The sequence below is a fragment of the Arvicola amphibius genome, chromosome 10, assembly GCF_903992535.2.
Source record: "Arvicola amphibius chromosome 10, mArvAmp1.2, whole genome shotgun sequence".
Classification (NCBI taxonomy): Eukaryota; Metazoa; Chordata; class Mammalia; order Rodentia; family Cricetidae; genus Arvicola; species Arvicola amphibius.
In genome coordinates, this window is record NC_052056.1 from 93318028 (window position 1) to 93337130 (window position 19103).

At 46.9% G+C, this 19103-nt stretch overlaps 1 protein-coding gene and 1 pseudogene across 1 annotated transcript; both read left to right on the forward strand.

The window, feature by feature from the left end:
* Positions 1-226: 226 nt before the first annotated feature.
* Bcl7b (BAF chromatin remodeling complex subunit BCL7B) lies at positions 227-17958 on the forward strand. Its single transcript, XM_038346258.1, has 6 exons — positions 227-464; positions 5054-5129; positions 12628-12724; positions 16329-16499; positions 16891-16970; positions 17194-17958. The coding sequence occupies exons 1-6, from the start codon at positions 373-375 to the stop codon at positions 17284-17286; spliced, it is 609 nt and encodes a 202-aa protein (XP_038202186.1). The 5' UTR covers positions 227-372; the 3' UTR covers positions 17287-17958.
* Positions 3616-3708, forward strand: LOC119825805 (annotated as a pseudogene).
* Positions 17959-19103: the final 1145 nt, after the last annotated feature.

The following is a 19103-nucleotide window of genomic DNA, read 5'->3' on the forward strand; positions in this document are numbered from 1 at the left end:
CACTGAAGTAGCAGAAAAGAAAAGTGGAGACTTTGAGATCTCATCCCACCACCACGTCGCAGCCTCGCCTGGCACACACCACGTGCAGGCTACATTAGGATCTGCCTGCCAGAGAGGAACCCAAGAACCCAAGGGTCTCTCGAGGCGCACAGCAGGGACGCCCCGGGCGGGGTGCGCAAGCGCGCTGAGGCCTCAAGGGCCCAAGGGGCGGGCGGGTGCGCGCGGTCCCTCGCGCACGCGCGCTCGGAGGGGGGCGACGGTCGCGGTGACGTGCTGCGGTGGCGGTGGCGGGTGGACCGCTGCGCGTGAGGCGCGTGATATCCCGCGTCTTGGGAGCAGTGTCCCGGCCCCAAGCCACTCCCCGCCGCCGCCATGTCGGGCCGTTCGGTCCGGGCCGAGACCCGTAGCCGGGCCAAAGATGACATCAAGAAGGTGATGGCGGCCATCGAGAAAGTGCGGAAATGGTGAGGGGCGGGAGCGGAGGGGTTGCCGACGTGGGGTTGCGGGACCGCCAGACACGTACTAGCAGGGTGGGAACCAAGAGGCCGGCCCTTGGGGGGAGGGGGCCGGAGCAAAAAGGCGAAAGGAGGGCGCGCAGGCGTCGGTGTGAAGTCAGAATCGGCGCTCGCAGTAGCCAATCAAAAGGACTGTCGGCTTGTGGCCCCGCCCACTATCTTTCATTTGTTCGCTTCCGGCCGCTGTGGCTGGGCGGGACCTGGCGCTGCGGAGTTACACTTCCTGCGGGTTACAGGACCTCGCGGAAGGGTGCCTGGCGTCTCTCGGTTTGGCTTCCGCTCCTGCGCATCACAACTGCCCAGTGATGTCGGTTGTTACCAAGTTTTCTGTGGGATAAGTGGTTGAAATTGAGAATTTGCAAACACGTGGCTGTCGGAACAGAAATCCCTGATATCAGTAGATCAGCGGCCTTCTGCTAGCGCACTTTTGATACATTTGTTTTTGCCGTCCCTGCAAATGTTTATTGCAAAACCAGATTGAGCGAACCGTGTAGGTCAGGATCTCATTGCATTAAACTGTTCAGAACCAACTCTTTGAGCCTATTCCCCATCACTTAATGATTAGTAATTTAGTTACTATTTTTTTTTTTTTAGACTAGAACTTAAACTCAGAGATCTGCCTGCCCATGTTTCCCAAGTGCTATACCTGAAGGCATGTGTTAGCCAGCACACAGGCTATTCTTTTTTGTTTCTCTTTGCTTTTTCGAGACAGGGTTTCTTTAACAGCCTGTCCTTTGTAGACTAGACTGGCCTCGAACTCAGAGACCCGCCTGCCTCTGCCTCCTGAGCGCTGAAATTAAAAGTGTGCACCACCACCTCCCAGCGAGATTTTTTTTTGCAAATCCAAGTCTCATGGCATTCCTGTTTACTATGTAATTCTTACACTCCCCCTTTATTTTTGTATTATTATTGTTGGTGTTGTTTTTGTTTACTGAGATGGTTTCTCTGTTGTAGCTCTGGATCCTGTTCTGGAACTTGCTTTGTAGGCCAGGTTGGCCTCGAACTCACAGAGATCTGCCTGCCCCTGCCTCCCAAATACTGGGATTAAGGGCTTGTGCCCCTTTTGAAATTTTTTTACTGGTAAGGAAAATAATGAGGCAGGCCTCCTTTATACCTGGTTAACTTCTAGTTCTGTTGAAAGGGATGTGTAGGAGGAGGAGGGGGCCACTTGTTTGTTCTGGCTGCCCAGAACCAAAATAATCACACAGAAACTCTATTAATTAAATCACTGCTTGGTCCATTAGCTCTCTTATTGGCTAATTCCTACATCTTAATTTAACCCGTTTCTATTAATCTGTATATCACCACAAGGTGGTGTCCTATCAGCCAAGTTTCAGCATGTCTATCTCTGGCAGTGGTGGATCCATAGCATCTCCTGACTCTACCCTTCTTCCTCCCCGCATTCAGTTCTATCTTCCCTGCCTATCAACAGACCAGCGCAGTTTTTCCATTAACCAATGATAGCAACACATAGGCAGAAGGACCTCATACACCCTACACCAGGGATGGTTTTATTGGTTTGGAGTACTATGCTTGCAGAAGATACAAGTTTGACTCCCAGCACCATGTCAAGCAGCTCACAATCATCTGTAACACCTTTTTCAGACTATTCACAAAGGTGCATAAACCCACGCTCAGACACACAGGCACATAATTAAAATTCTTTCCTTTTCTTCTTTTTTTCTTTCCCTTTTAAGTTTGGATGCTGGAGAAATGTCTCAATGTTAAAAGCAGCTGGCTGCTCTTGCAGAGGACCTGCATTCCGTTCCCAGCACTACACGGCAGCTCATAGCCAGCTGTAACTCCAGTCAATGGTATCCCACACTCTCTTCAGGGTCTGTGGGCACAGTATGTGCATGATGAACAGACACACATGCATATAAAACACCCACCTACATAAAAGTAATAAAATATTCAAAATAAATTGTTTTAAGTATTGGTTCTTCAGAACCACATTTTGAGATTCTAGATCAGGTCACCTTCATAGAATTTTCCTTAATTATGTTAGGTTGAACTGCAAGACAGTTCACTTTTGAACCAACCCCCCTTCCCCAATTCTGGGGATAGAGCCCCACAGTCCTGTTCATGCTAGGTGAGTTCTCTACCATAGAACTATATATAACCCAGCCTGGTGTTTGACTTTTTAGCTCAGAAATCCCAAGTTACATGCAGCAAAACACACCTCTCCTCCCCTAGCTACTCAAGGCCAACCACTTACTTGAGTCTAGGGGCTTCAGTCCTAAACATAGTGAAATGCCTCTCTTTTTAAAAAAAATGTTTAATCACTCGGGAAGCATAGACTGGATGATCTCTGTAAGTTTGTGGCCATCCTGGTATACATAGCCAGTTCTAGACCAGCCAGGAATACTTAGCAAGACCTTGTCTCAAAAACAGAAGCCGGGCGGTGGTGGTGCACTCCTTTAATCCCAGCACTCGGGAGGCAGAAGCAGGCGGATCTCTGTGAGTTCGAGACCAGCCTGGTCTACAAGAGCTAGCTCCAGGACAGGCTCTAAAGCTGCAGAGAAACCCTGTCTCAGAAAAACAACAACAACAACAACAAAAAAAAAACACCCAGAGAGAAGTTTGGATTGGGGAGATGACTCAGTGGTTACTGCAAGACAAGTAGGACTGGGGTTCAGCTCCCTGCCACCCAACAGCAAGCTGGACAAGTACTATGGCTTCTGGTAACCAGGTAATCAGCATCAGAGCCTGGGATCTCAGAGCAAGCTGGCTGGTTAGACTGGCCAGAGTTGCTGAGCTCTGGGTTCAGCAAAAGATTCTGGCTTCTTTTATTTAAAAACTAGTTATTTATTTTATGTACGAGTGTTTTGCCTGCATGTGTGCATGTGCACCATGTGTGTACCTCATGCCTGAACAGGCCAGAAGAGGGCATTTGCTCACCTTAATCTAGAGTTAGAGACACTTGTGAGCCACCCTCTAGGTGCTTGGAATCTAGCCTGTGTCCTCCACAAGAACAAACAACAAGTATTCTTAACTGCCAAGCCGTCTGTCCAGCTCTCCGGATCCTGACTTACTATGAATGGAGAGTGATGAAGGAAGATAATGTGACATCTACTCTGGGTCCCCACACAGGCAAAAAGTAGATATGTGTACTAAAATTGGAATAATGCAGAGAATAGCATGACCCTTGCTCAAGGATGACATGCAAATTTATAAAAAGTTTAAGGACTGGGGGTAGAGCTAGGTGGTAGAGACCTTGACCACCATTGGTCCCCAGCACTGCAAAACAAACAAACAAAAAAGCTTGAAATGGGCCTGATGTCTGTGATAGACATGTTATCCCAGCTATAGGAGGTTCACAAATTTAAGGCCAGTCTAGGCAATTTTAAGAGTCCCAATACACAGACACACACACACACACACACCCCAAAACAAAAGAAGCATTTTGAATGACTAGGGATGTTGCTTGATGGTAGAACACTTGACCAAAGCCTAGATTCCATCCTTCCTTCTTCTATTCACTCCCCCCCCCGCCCCCCCCCCACACTCCCTGCCCAGGTCCCTGCTGCCCAACGGGAGTAATGCTGAAAGTTGATTGGTTCACCTGGTTCAGTTGAATCTAGATACATGTGAGGCCTTAATAGTTTGACTTAAGTGACCTTGCTTTGCTAGAATGGTGGAAATTCTGCCATTTCTACCTTACTAGGACAGAGAAGACTGTTGGGGGAGGGGATTGGTTTTGTTCGTATGCTGGGGATGGAGCTCGGCCTTGGCCTTGCTAGACTGGTGCCTCCCGCTGTGTTGTATTCCCAGTCCAGAGACACACAGGTAGCTACAAAGCTTTGAACTTCAAGATTGAAATCTGCAAATTTCTTCAGTGTAGTTTTTGGCTGTGAATAGCCTTGACTACCCGGCATGCAAATGCTGCTTTTTCCTTTCCTGTGATTGTGTGTCTTTGGAGGGACCCTTAACTGGAAGATGAACAAAACCAGTCTGAAGAGGCTTAGAAGTTATCTTCACGGTCCTCTTTGACTTCTGTTTGCTGGAGATCAAAATGAGGATCTGTGCATGCTAAGGGAGCCCTTTAAGACTGAGCCACACTCACCACTCACTTTCTTTCAAAGCCTCTTTCCCCCTCCCCTGTTTGTGTCAGTCTTCTTGCCTCAGCCTTCCAAGTGCTAAGATTAGCTGCGTGCACCACCACGCCTGGCTTTCACCCCCACTGCACTTACATCCTGTCATACAAACCTATTTTCAGGTGTGATTTTGGTAGAGAAATCTAGAAGGCATTCCAGATCAAAGAGCAATCTGTTGAAAATCAGAAATCGTGCCGGGCGGTGTTGGCGCATACCTTTAATTCCGGCACTCAGGAGGCAGAGGCAGGAGGATCTCTGTGAGTTCGAGGCCATCCTGGTCTACAAGAGCTAGTTCCAGGACAGACTCCAAAGCTACAGAGAAACCCTATCTTGAAAAAAAAAAAAAAAAAGAAGGAAGAAGAAAAAAAAGAAAATCAGTAATCGTAGTTAATAACAACAGCAAAAAAATGTGCTTTATTCTATTTAATGTTCCTCTTGTAGGGAGAAGAAATGGGTGACTGTAGGTGACACATCCCTGAGGATATTCAAATGGGTGCCTGTGACTGACAGCAAGGAGGTGAGTGGGGGAGACAACCACAAAAGATACCACTTTCTCACTTTCATTGAGTGCCTCTTGTAATCATAAAGAAATTTATTTTCATGGCACTGAGTTGACAATGCCTCAGTCACCGTCATGGTCTGTGTAAGACCTTCCTTTGTTCTCTCTTTGGCCAGACTGTAGCTTGAGCCCCATTCCTGTATTTTTTTTGCATAGTGTTTTGTTTTTGTTGTTTTCCATTTGGGTGTTCTGCCTACATGTACACAAATGCACCATATCCTTCCTGATTCCCAGGAAGGTCAGCAGAGGGCATTGGATGCCTTGGACCTGGAGTCATGGGTGACTGAGTCACTATCTAAGTCCTGGACATAAAAACCTATATCCTGCAAGAGCAGGAAGAACTCTTTCACTGCTGAGCCATCTTTCCAGCTCCTCCACATTTGAAAAATATTTATTATTTATTTTCATTTTATGTGTACCGCGTGTTTTGCCTGCTTACCATACATGTAGAATGCCTGCAGAGGCCAGAAGAGGGTACCAGAGTCTCTGGACCTGGGGTTACAGACAGTTGTGAGCTACCATATGGGTGCTGGGACTCATCAAACTTGAGACCTCTGGAAAAGTACCAGATGTGTTTAGCCACTGAGCCATCACTGTGGTCCCACATTTTGCTTTTTATAGTAGGTGTCTCTGTGTAGCCCAGGCTGATTTTGAGCTCATCATCCTCCACAGTGCGGGGATTCCAGCTGACAGCCAAGTGTCAGTCTGGTTTTGTGGACACACTGTGGTTCCCTTGTTGTCAGTGACTGGTTTTGAGTCGCAGTAGCAGTTAGTTGCTTTAGGATTCACTAGCTCACAGAACTTAAACAGTATTTACTGTCGGACCATTGAAGAAAATTTGCAGCAAGATGTGGTGGCATACACTTTTACTCTGAGCACTTATGGGGCAGAGACAGGAGGAGTGTTTGAAGGTCAGTGCCAGCCATGGCCACATGTGCAAGACCCTGTCCTAAAAACGAGTTTGTTGTCTCCTGCTGTGATCTGGTTAACCCTCCGTGTAGTGTGTAAACAGTACACTTACACATCTAATTGTGCCGTATGCCTGTCTGAGTCATTGCCCTTAGGTTCATGTGGGTGTTCACGTGTTCATGAAAAATATGTAGACTCTCTGCAAAACCTTTGTCTAGGGATGGGATGATTCAGAGGTAGAACTTTTGCAGAGTGTCCAAGGCCTTGCATTCCAATTCCAGCTTTGGGGAAATAGATATAGCATGGGACTATGAGCCCCTTTCCCTTCCTGGTTTTTCTCTCAGCTCTTTCTGAGGACCCCACATGTATGCATCACTATAGAAAGAGCTCGTTTTTGAGTCTCACACTGCTTTATTTCCATTGATCACAGTCACACAGTTCTCAGGGTGATAAAATACTCATTATCTATAGACTCTTCCTAATCTTTAGACTAAGATTCAAATATGAAGTTCAAGCTAGACATCTTAGTGCACATCTGATCCTCACACTTAGGGGGTGGAAGCAGGAGAATAAGGAATTCAAAGCCAGATTCAGCTACTGTAGTTAGTTCAAGGTCAGCCTAGCCTGCATGAAACCTTGTCTCAGAAAACCATATATAGTGGTTGAGATAGCTCAGAGGTTATGGGTACTTACTGCTCTACCAGAGGACTAGACTAGAGTTCAGATACAAGAACTCATCTTAGGCAACTTATATATGCCTGTAACTCTAGTTCCATCTTCTGTCCCCATAGATGGGCTCTTATATATAGACACACACACAAAGAGTAAAATAAATCTAGACTGGGTGATGGTGGTGCATGCCTTTAAGTCCAGCACTCAGGAGGTAGAAGCCAACGGATCTCTAAGTTCAAGGCCAGCCTGGTCTACAGAGTGAGATCCAGAATAGCCAGGGATACACAGAGAAACCCTGTCTCGAAAACAAACAAACAAACAAACAAACAGAAAAAAAGTAAAATAAATCTTTAAAGATAAACATAGAGTACTGGCTCTTGCTGCATATGGCTGACGACCTTATTTCAGTATTTGGAACCCATGTAGAGGTAGAGGGAGGGAGCCTACTCCACAGAATTGTCCTTTAACCTCTGCATACATCCTGTTGCATATATTGTCTATCTTATATATATTAAAAATATGAGATGAGGGGCCGGAGAAATGGCTCGGTAGTTAAGAGCACTTGTTGCTCTTGTAGAGAACCTGGGTTTAGTTTCCAGCATCCACTTGGTGACTCACAGACAGCCTGTAACTCCACTTCCAGGGATCCAATGTCAGAAATGCACATGGTACACAGACATACACGCAGGCAAAGCACTCGTGCACATAAACAAACCTTTTAAAAATACATAGAGAAAGTTTGGGTGTAGTTCTGTGATCAGTCTCTCCTAATGCTTGAGACTCTAGAATCCTTGTCTGGCACTGAAAAAGGTGTGTGTGTGTGTGTGTGTGTGTGTGTGTGTGTGTGTGTGTGTGTAGAAACATTTGAAACAACTCTGCAGTCTAATAAATATAGGCCAGTGTCCTTGTAATCTACATCTAGATACAGCTGGGTAAATGATGCACCCCTCTAATCCCTGCAAGCAGCGGGAATAGGAATTCTAAGTGGGAGTGGGAATGCCACACCAGCCTGCGCTGCAGTGTGAGTCCCTGTCTTAAGTGAACGAATGGAAACACTGGGGTCCAAGAACAGAGCCTCACTGACTCTGAAGACCCTGGGCCGCTCTGCCCTCTTCTCTAGGCGTGGTCACTCTCATGCGTATTTCTTACTATCACTCTGATCATTTTTATGGATTTTGAACTTTATACAAATGAATCATAGGGCTGGAGAGGTGGCTCAGCAGTTTTGAGCCCTGAATGCTGTTCCGGAGGACCTAAGTTTAGTTCCCAGCACCCACATGGTGGCTCCCGCCCTTTGTAACTCCAGTTCCAAGAGCTCTGATACCCTGTTTTGGCCTCTGCTGACACCAGATACACATGTGGTACACAGCACGTATGCGGGCAATGCGCCCAGAAACACAAAATAAAAATGAAAAAAGAAATCATAAAGTGTCTATTTTTGTGTATGATTTTTCTTTGTTGTTGTTTTTTTGTTTGTTTCGTGATTTGCCTTGCACTGTATATACATTATATCAGTTCATGTTGCCTTTGGTCCTGGTTTTCTTTTTCTTGCAGTATAGAGCTTACTTTCTTTTTTCTCTCTTTCTATTCTTTGTTTACAGCTTTTTATTGTGGGGGTGAGGGGTAAGACAAGGTCTCTCTAGCCCTGGATATTCTAGAACTTGCTATATTGATCAGGCTGGCCCTGAACTCACAGAGATTTGCTGCCTCTGCCTCCTGAGTTCTTGGGTTAAAGGTGTGTGCCATTATGTCTGACTACGTTTTTGTTTTATAGATACAGATATATCTATATCTATATATATAGATATATATCTATATATCTATATATATAGATATATATCTATATATCTATATATATATATATCTGAATATATAGATTGATATATTGATAGAGAATTTCCCTCTGAATTGTACGTTGACCTTTTGATATTCCGTCGGTACCTCCAGAGTACTGGGATTACAAGCATACTCCATCAGGCCTGATCATAATTACTCCCTTCTTCCTCATGTGTGTAGTGTGCATGTATGTGTTTGTACATGAGGAGGTCAAAGGTTGATGACAGGTGTCTCTGTCACTCTCCACCTGATTTACTGAGGTAGGCTCTCTGAATTAAGCTTGTCTCATTGATCCTGGTCCCACCCTCCTAGCACTAGGGTGGCAAGAAGGGTTGTCTCATCTGCCCAGTTTTCCCTCCTGCTTACATGGCAATGCTATCTATGGAACCATATCCCCGTCCCTCTCTCTGTTCGTCCTGTATGTGGATGTCTAGATCGCTCCTGGTTTGAGTACCTCTAGAACATTCATGTTTAGTGTAGAGATTAGTAGCATTCCTAGCATTCCAGACAATGGATCGCCACTGTATTTTTTTGGCCTATAGGAACTATTACGGAACTGTTTTCTAGAGTGCCGATACCAGTTTCTGTTTCCAGCAGGACCACATTGCAGTGGGAATATGGTTATGCTCCCTAGACTGGGTGCAGCGTTGCCAGACTTAGCATAAATTCCCTGGTGACTTCTCTCTGGAGCAGAAACCCTGTCAGTGCTTCCTCACCATCTGGATGTCTTTAGGGAGGGGCCTGTGTAGGTCTTCTGCCCATTTTTCAGTTTGCTCACAGCGTCGTTTTCTTGTTTTTTTTTTTCTCGAGGCAGGGTTTCAGACTGGCCCAAACCCACAGAGGATAGCCTTGAGTTTCTGATCATCCTGCCTTTACCTTCTGAGTGCTGAAATTGCAGGTGTGCATCACTAGGCTTGGCAATTTCCTTATATTATAGTCTTTTTCTTCCTTTTTTTTTTCTTCTCTTTAAAAATGATTTATAGCCAGGTGGTGGAGGTAGCACATGCCTTTAATCCCAGCACTCAGGAGGCAGAGGCAGGCAGATCTTAGTGAGTTTGAGGGCAGCCTAGTCTAAAAAGCGAGTTCCAGGACAGGCAGGACTGTTAACAGAGAAACCCTGTCTCAGAAAAAAATTATTTATTTATGTATATGAGTGCTGTATTTGTATGCATGCCTGCTTGACGGAAGAGGGCATCAGATCCCATTATAGATGGTTGTGAGCCACCATGTGATTCCTGGGAATTGAACTCAGGACCTTTAGAAGAGCAGCCAGTGCTCTTAACCACCGAACATCTCTCCAGCCCCATAGTCTTTTTCTTATGAATTTTGGGAACTCTGCTTATTGTCCATTATGCTATCCATGAGTCTTTACATTTGTAACTTGTTTTTTAAAAATACCCTGTAGTATCCTGAGTAATAGAAGTGTTTAGTGTTATTTATTCATTTTGGGGACTTTGCAATGGAATCTCACTCTGTAGACCAGGCTGGCCTTGAACTCACAGAGATCCACCTGCCTCTGCCTCCCGAGTGCTGGGATTAAAGGAGTGCATCACCACCCGGCTCATTTGTTTACTCTTTATTCTTTTTCTAGTTTATTGAGTGTTTGATCCCATGGGGCATTTTTGTTTGTTTAATTATTGTATTTTTTGTGTTTGAGTATTCTGATTGTGTGTATGCCTGTGTACCACATGCATGCTTGGTGCCAGCAGAGATTAAAGAGGGCATCAGATCCCCTAGAAATGGAGTTACAGATGGTTGTGAACTGTCATGTGGGTGCTGAACCCAAGTTTTATGAAAGGAAAGCCAGTGTTTTTTAACGCCGTTGTATCTCTTCAGTCGCTGTTTGGTTTTTGTTTGTTGTTTGCGATAGTCTCATGTAGCCTAGGCTGGTGTCTAACTTCCTAAGTGAACACGTGGACAACCTTGAACTTCTGGTCCTCTTGCCCCCCAGGCGCTGGGATTCCAGTCCTACACTGTCCATGCCTGACTTCATGCAGTGCTGAGGATGGAGCTCAGGGCATCACAAATGCTAGGCAAGCATTCTGCCACTGAACTACCGTGTGTGTGTGTGTGTGTGTGTGTGTACGCCTATGCACCACCTACCACCTGCATGCCTCCACTCCTGGCTTTTAGGCTATGAACTGAGATCCTCTGGCTTGTGTGACAAGCACCATATGACTGAACCATTTCATCAATCTCCAGCCATTTTTTAAAGGGAGGGTTTTTGGGTTATTCTTGTGTTTTTAAAAAGCCACTTGATTTTTTTGTTGTCCAGTGCAGTTGTCTCCAAATTTTGGCATACATGGTTGTCAAATTTTCTCTGACACAGTTTTTGTTACAAGTTTTTCTTAAGTTCTTTGATTTTCTCTTTAACTCAAATGCTCATTTACTGGTATGATTTTGAGAATTTTTTTTTAATAGTGCAACTGGCTCCAGGGTAAGTGCTTGAGTGCTTAACGTTCATGAGATCATGAGTTTGAGCCCCACTGCTGCAAAAATGCAGAAAAGAAAATGAGACATAGACGTTCTAAAAATAGTAATAGTATGGTTATACTTTTGGACCTAAAATGAATAGGGTTGTTTGTTTCCTTTTTTTTTTTTTAATTATTTGAGTAAAGAGTAATTCAGAGCTGGGCAATGGTGGCACACACCTTTAATCCCAGCACTTTGGAGGCAGAGGTAGGAGGATCTTTGTGAGTTCAAGGCCAGCCTGGTCGAGAGAGAGAGAGAGAGAGAGAGAGAGAGAGAGAGAGAGAGAGAGGGGGGGGGGGGGGGATCAATCGATCGATCTAGGACAGCCAGAACTGTTATACAAAGAAACGTTGCCTCAAAAAGCAAAAGAACAAGGGGGCTGGAGAGATGACTCAGCAGTTAAGAGCACTGGCTGCTCTTCCAAAGGTCCTGAGTTCAATTCCCAGCAACCACATGGTGGCTCACAACCATCTGTAATGAGGTCTGGTGCCCTCTTCTGGCTAGCTGTATACATAATAAATAAATAAATAAATAAATATTAAAAAAGCAAAAAACAAAACAAAAATATCAGGAAAAGTGAAGTTATTATGATCTTGTTCTTTGTAGTAATAAACATAATTGTAACTATCTTAAAGCTAAATATCCAATAGCTGGGGAGTGGTTGGGTGAATCATGGCATATAGAATATCGTATAACTACTAAAATGTATGTTTATATAGTTAAGTGGTAAATTTAAGTCTGCATGGGCAGGCAGTGGCTTAATGGATAAAGGCCCTTGATGGCTCAGGTTCAATTCCCAGGAAGGAGAGAACTGACTGCCCTAAATTGTCCTCTGACCAACACACAAGTTCATATATGTACACATACAAAATAAACAATTAAATATAATTTAAATCAGTTAAAGAAATAGTTCTAGGGGCTGGAGAGATGGCTCAGAGGTTAAGAGCACTGACTGCTCTTCCAGAGGTCCTGAGTTCAATTCCCAGCAACCACATGGTGGCTCACAACCATCTGTAATGAGATCTGGTGCCCTCTTCTGGCCTACAGGCAGGATACTGTATAAATAAATAAATCTTAAAAAAAAAAAAAAGAAAAAAAAAAGAATTAGTTCTAATCCCTTTAATCCCAGCCCTTTAATCCCAGCACTCAGGAGGCAGAGGCAGGTGGATCTTTGAGTTTGAAGCCTGGTCTACAGAGTGAATTTCAAGACAGCCAGGGCTATACAGAGAAACCCTGACTTAAAAAGCAAAAAGAAAAAATCCCACGGGTCTTTCTCAAATGCACATATTTTTTTGCTTGTTACTTCTCGACACAGAGGGTCTGGCTGAGAGCTGCAGTCAGGGCAGAAGGGAACCATGGAGCCATAGGAGAGGCCAAGTTACCTGCCCTGTTGCTCAGCTGCTCGGCTCTAGAGGTCACTCTTTGTCATGCTCCTCTTGGGCTCCCAGTTTCCCCATTACTCCTGCTCAGACCTCTGAGGGCTTTCACATAGCAAGTGCCCTTGTCCTTTGTGAGTCTCTTGCTTAGCTCTCTGTCATATTCCTCTTTTTTGTTTTTCCTTTTATAGAAAGAAAAGTCAAAATCGAACAGTTCAGCAACCCGGGAAACCAATGGCTTTCCCTCTGATGCCTCAGCCAATTCCTCTCTCCTTCTTGAATTCCAGGGTGAGTTGATTCTGTATGTCTTCCTTGCAGAAAAAAAAAAAGTTGGGGGCTACAGAGATAGCTTAGTGGTAAAGAGCACTTGTTGCTCTTGTAGGGTCCTAGGTTCAGTTTTCAGCACCCACATGGTTCCTCACAACCGTCCACGACCCCACTCCTTCTGATGCCTTCTGAGTTACTCAGGCACCAGGCACACAAGTGATACTCATACAAACACACAGGTAAAATGCTCACCCACATAAAATAAAAATATCTTTAAAAAAAAAATCAGAAAACCTTAATGAAGTCACAGGAATAAGAACATACCTTGGAGCCATGTGTGGTGGCGCACACCTTTAATCCCAGCACTCCAGAAGCGGAGGCAGGCGGATCGAGTTCCAGTATAGTAAGGGTTATATAGAGAAACCCTGTCTAGAAAAACAAAAAACTGGGTTGGAGCAATGGTTCACTGGTTCCCAGCATGCACATCAGGCAGCTCACTACTAACTACTTGAAAAAACTCTAGTCTCAGGAGATCTGACCTCTTCTAGTCTCCTTGGATGCCGCTGGTACTCATTCACACACAGACACACAGACACATACATGTAATGAAAAGTGTGTGTGTGTGTGTGTGTGTGTGAAAAAAAGAACATGATGTCTGGGCTGGCAGTGTGGCTCAGCAGCAGTCCTTGCCTGCATGTTCAAGGTCCTGGGAGCCAACCCCAGCACAGTGAGTTCTTTTCTCTGGAAAAACTACCACATAGCATTCAAGTCCTGTGCTAGAGCTTGACTTTTAGTTCAGAGAGCCTTTCCTTTAATCATAATGATAACCCTGCAAGGTAGATGTTAATGTTCTCGTTGTCCAGTGTTGGAAGGTGAGGCTAGAAGCTGAGGATACCAGATATCTACAGTTCTGTAACCAGTGGATGTCACCCCTGGCTGCCCAGAACTCGCTCTGTAGACCAGGCTGTGTCTAACTCAGAGATCCACCTGCCCTTTCCTCCCAAGTGCTGGGATTAAAGGCTTGTGCCACCACTGCCCACTAGAAACTGTCTCTTTTTTAGGGTGTCTGTTTTATCATGCTGCTTCAGAGTAGGCCACCCACAGCCAAGGCTGCTGTCTCCTGAGACAGTCAGCCTCAGTGACCCCTGCACCTATAGCTCTGCCTTCCTGCTGCGGTTTTCAGCCTGCAAGTCTTGGCCCATTTGAGGGCTGAATGACCATTTCACTGGGGTCACCTAAGACCATCAGAAAGCAAGATATTTACATTACAGTTCATAACAGTAGCAAAATTACAGTTATGAAGTAGCAACAAAATAATTTATGGTTGGGAGTCAGCACAACACGAGGAACTGTATAAAGGTCACAGCGTTAGGAAGGGTGAGAACCACTCATGCCTTTTTCACCTACACAGCGTCTTAGCTATAAAGTAATTTCATGTCATCCTCATTTTCACCCCCTGTCAGTCCATGATACAAACGTGCGGCTGTTGTCGTCCCCATTAGAGACCCCGGCATCCGCATACCCAGAGTGCACAGAGACAGAACACTGTTGCTGCTGTTGTTTGGGGGGACAGTACTTGGGACTGAATCTACAGCCTCGTGAGTGCAAGCTTCTGCCTCTGAGCTATATCTGCAACCCTGTTTTAATTTTAATTTTGAGATAGGCTCTCTGTAGGTTTCCCAGGCTGGCCTGGAACTTGAATCCCTCTACCTCAGCCTCCCGAGTGGCTGATATTATATATAGATAGGTCTGTGCCACCAGACCTGGATCAGAACTTTATTTTTTTCATTAGAAATGCCACTTCCACTGGATGATGGTGGTGCGTGCCTTTAATCCCAGCGCTCAGGAGACAGGCAGGCAGATCTCTGTGAGTTCGAGGCCAACCTGGTCTACAGAGTGAGTTCCAAGACTGACTCCATAGCTACTGAGAAACCCTGTCTCGAAAAAAGAAAATTGCCATTTTAGTATAGAGGATAGTGGTCTTGGAAAGAGGGAAGACTTATGCTGTCTCTTTGGAACTGCATGTGAAGCTACCCAGCATGCAGTTGTCCCTGCTCTCTTTCCTCCCCACCAAGGTCAGTGTCACAGAGGCAGGAGAACATAGGGAAAGAATGTACACTGATCAGAACGCTCTAGGAGGCGGAGGCCTCAGCCTGTTTGTACTTCCTGTGCCTGATACTGGGATGTTGGGGACAGGGCAGCTCCAGGCACTGCCCATAAAGCGTGAGAACTGGTGACCAGTGTGTGCACAAGGGCCAGTGGAAGCATCGGAGCTCATGGGATGGGCCTTTCCACCCTAGTGAACACAGAGTGAGTGATACTGATACAGAGTGTATAGAATAGGAGCTTTCCAGGGAGTCTGGGAAGAGGAGTCTTGAGCCAGCAGCAGGAAGGCCGGCAGAGATACGGTTCATGGAATAACACTTGGTAAGCTCCCAGCTGCTGGAGCCAGGCTCCAGGCTAAAGACTGGCAGACCATGAGGCCTGAGAACGAGATCGTCTTCTGTCTGCTCTAAGAAGTGCGGGGCACGGAGCGCTCTCCACCTTAGGATCCTTGCAGGCTTGGAGTGCTCACTCTGTCTGTGGTGTGAGGCCATGAGACTCAAGGCTGCCACATCAGGCAAGGCCACCAAGAAGTCTGAAGTGCGGGTGACCAGGACAGTGACTGCTGGAGGCGATGCTGTAGGAGGAGCTGTGCACATCTCTGTCTCTGCTGTCAGTTTACTTGGTGACCTTAAGCCTTTAGACAGAGCCCCCAAGTGGTAACTTCTCACCCTTGGGGCAGTCAGGTGGCTGAGAGCCTGAGGTGACCACCTCCACATACCACAGCTTCCTTCAGGAACCCTGAGGGCCAGACACGTGGTGCTACCATTCTATGTGCCAGGGGAAGCACAGATGGCACCCCCACCTCCCGCTGTGCAGCGAGAACCTACCAGGCCTGAGCTGTAATTGGTAGGCAATAGAAAACGTGGTTATATAAGCAGAGTTCCACATTACTGGGGTAGAAATGGTGTATTCATAGGCTTTTTGTTTGTGGTTTTTCGTGAAAGAGTTTCTCTATAACAGCACTGACTGTCCTAGACTAGCTCTGTAGACCAGGCTGGTCTCGAACTCACAGAGATCCACCTGCCTCTGCCCCCTGAGTGCTGGGATTAAAGGCATGCACCACCACAGTTCGGCGTGTTCATAGGTTCATACATGGCTGCATGTACTGTATATTGCAAAAAGGAAATGTTTGAGTTAGGAATATGGCTCAGTTGGGAGAGTGCTCTCTCAGTTACGGGAAGCCTGGGTTCCATCCTTGGCACCACACAAAAAAGGTGAAGGCAGGAAGATCAGAGTTCACAGTGATTCTTGCCAAGTGTGCTGAGTCGCACCTGTAATTAGGACTGGGGGAATAGAGCCAGGAGGATTGATGTGAGTGGAGGCCAGCCTGCTCTATGTAGTGATGCCTCTCTCAAAACAAACAAATCAGCTTAGGCTCGGGATAGTTCCCAGGGCACCAGGAACCCCACTCAGGCTTCCTTCTTAGAGGCATCTGCACCAGCGCTAACTGTTGGTGACTCTGGCCAAGCGCCTTGGGCAGTGCCATCCCAGCTGTTTCTTTACTTTGTTTGGTTCCCAGATGAGAACAGCAACCAGAGTTCCGTGTCGGATGTCTACCAACTCAAGGTGGACAGCAGCACCAACTCCAGCCCCAGCCCCGAGCAGAGCGAGTCCCTGAGCCCTGCACACACCTCAGACTTCCGCACTGATGACTCCCAGCCACCCACACTGGGCCAGGAGATCCTCGAGGGTGAGTTGTGGGGGTGTTTCATATACATCTTTGGCCCTTGATAGCTTCTGGCCTGTTAGCAATAAGCCACAAAATTGAACTTGTTTCAGTGTGGATAATGGGTGCGTGCTGTTAGCCATGTGTGCTGTTCTAGCTCTTTCCATCTGTTCTCTCTAATGTAGCAGCCCCTGTAGCCCAGGGAGGGAGTGGGAATGGTGCTGTTTGGAGTGGCAGGTGAGCTTCATGTCTGCCACCCAGGCTGGGATGGTAGTCCTCTATGGTCTGGTCACACTGTATCCATCCTCAGCCAGGCCTGCGCTTGTCGTTCCAAGGCCTACACGCTTTTGCCATAACTCTCCCCAGGCCAAGGCCAGGCTAGACCTTCCTTGGGCTAACCTTGTTGCTGTTGCAGAGCCATCGCTGCCTGCGTCTGAAGTTGCAGATGAACCTCCCACCCTCACGAAGGAAGAACCGGTCCCATTAGAGACACAGGTAAGAGGTCCTTGTTTTCCCCATTTCCAAGAAAGGAAAGACCCTAGGGATTTGGTGGATCGCACAGCTGTGCTGTGGTAGGGTGCAGAGTCTGCTGGTGAAACAGAGTTGCCATTTCTAAAATAGGCTCAGGGTTTGATCACCTTTGGGCAGGCTGCAGGATCGTGAATGGGCAGGGCTTCTCAGAGGGAAGGCTCATCATGGTCTGTCCTGCTATTTCTAGACCACTGAGGAAGAAGAGGACTCCGGTGCCCCGCCCTTGAAGCGATTCTGTGTGGACCAACCTGCAGTACCGCAAACCACGTTGGAAAGCTAGCACCGTCCCGGCCCCTCGCCTCCTGGCCCCTGCCTCTATTTATTGCATTCTGGTCTGGCCAAGCTCTGACGCTGGGGTCCAGGCAAGCACTAGGGTCCAGAGCCTGTGTAGGGGAGCCCTCTGGGCTAGAAGGATGACGGAGGGCGTGGGATCGTTGTATCATCTTCCTGTCCCTGACACTGTGTCTGCTTGTTCTTGAGCAGAGGAGCACTCACAGCTTTTCTGCACCCCAAGTAGGCCAGAGCATCAGGGTTCATTTGTCACCTCCAGAACCACTGCACGGAGCTGCTGGCACTGCCGTGAGGAGAGTGGTGTGGAAGGCACCCTAGAGAAGAGTGCCTAGGATTACTTGAACTTGAACGGAGACTGTAGAGTCATGGACTTAGCCGCAGGGCCAGGGCCCTGCAGGCTGTTACTGGAAGACGGGCTGATGGTAGAGATGTGGAAAGCAGTGGGGGAGGCTTTCCCAGGAGGGACAGGCTCTCTCCACCTGGGGGCAGGCGACCCATGGGGGATGGCACCCTGTCCCTGAGGCAGGCCTGTCTCTGTTGGATGCCCCAGCTGCTCCCAGCCCTGTGCCTGCCAGAACCTTCCGCTTCCCCACACTCACACGCACACGCAGCGTCCGGGTTCACTGTCCTTTCATTCCAGCATCCCTGCCTTCTGCTGCAGACACCCCAGCCAGGATGGAGGTTCTGACCACAGTACCTGCTTCAGCTCAGACTTTCTAGAAAGTTACCTTTTCTTTCAAATCTGCATGTTTAATTGAACTTTATGATTTTATTTTTTGTCTGAAAAAAAGAAAAGTTTAAGAAAAAATGGAAATGGGCAACAGCAAGTGAAGACCTATTTTAGCACTGAATAGAGTATTTTTAAAATTAAACTATTTGAAATATGCCTTGTTAGTATCTGATTGCTTCTTCCTACAAGGTTGTGGGAGTACACGTGGAGTGGGTGCATGGTGCATGCTTCAAGTCCTCACGAGCTGACCCTGTCCGCTGTCTTACTCCCTTTCTGACAAACTAGTGTGAGCCTGAGTCGGGGGCACCCAGGAGCCTGAGGTGGGAGAGGACCTTGAGTTGGGGGTCAGCCTGCACTGCTCAGTGTTTCCAAGTGTTAGGCTTCATGGGAAGGCCCTGTCTTAGGAAAATTAAAAAAAAAAAAATAGGATTGTAGAAATGACTCAAGAGTGAGGAGCCGAGTTGCAGCCCTCCCTACCTGTGGGCAGGTGCAGGAGTGCTGTCCGTGATTCCAGTGTTCCCGTGTGAGATGGGAGACAGAAACAGGAGACCCCCGGGAGCTCACGGGCCAGCTGGCCAGGACCACACAGGTGACCAAAACAAGGTGGAAAGTGAAGACCAACCTTGAGATCATCCTCTGACCTCCACATGAACTCTGCCACGCGTGAACGCGCACGTGTGTGCACACACGCATATATAATTTGTAATTTATATAAACTATATGTTAAATACATACACTTGTGGGTTGGAGAGGGGTCTTGCTGATGAAGGGCAGCATGTACTGCTCTTGCAGAGGACCCAAGTTCAGTTCCCAGCACCCACATGGCAGCTCGACAGCTAGGGCTTCTATCTTCTGCACCAGGTAAAACAGGGCACACAAGCGTGCTCACAGAGCTGGATGTGTAGGCAGAAAGACCAGGCATCCAGGGCCAGTCTTAGCATGGTGGCACATACCTTTGATCTCAGTGCTTGGAAGGCAGAGCAAGATTTCTGTAAATTCAAGGCTGGCCTGGTCTACGTGGTTCCAGGACAGCCAGGGCCACACAAGAGAGATTCTGTTTCAAAAGCACTTAGCAC

What these genes read in the sequence shown, in the direction of transcription:
- Bcl7b (XM_038346258.1), top strand. Translation starts at nt 373, where the DNA reads ATGTCGGGCCGTTCGGTCCGGGCCGAGACCCGTAGCCGGGCCAAAGAT. An exon ending in ATCGAGAAAGTGCGGAAATG is followed by an intron (nt 465 to 5,053) that starts GTGAGGGGCGGG and finishes TTCCTCTTGTAG; the next exon opens with GGAGAAGAAATGGGTGACTG. An exon ending in CTGTGACTGACAGCAAGGAG is followed by an intron (nt 5,130 to 12,627) that starts GTGAGTGGGGGA and finishes TTCCTTTTATAG; the next exon opens with AAAGAAAAGTCAAAATCGAA.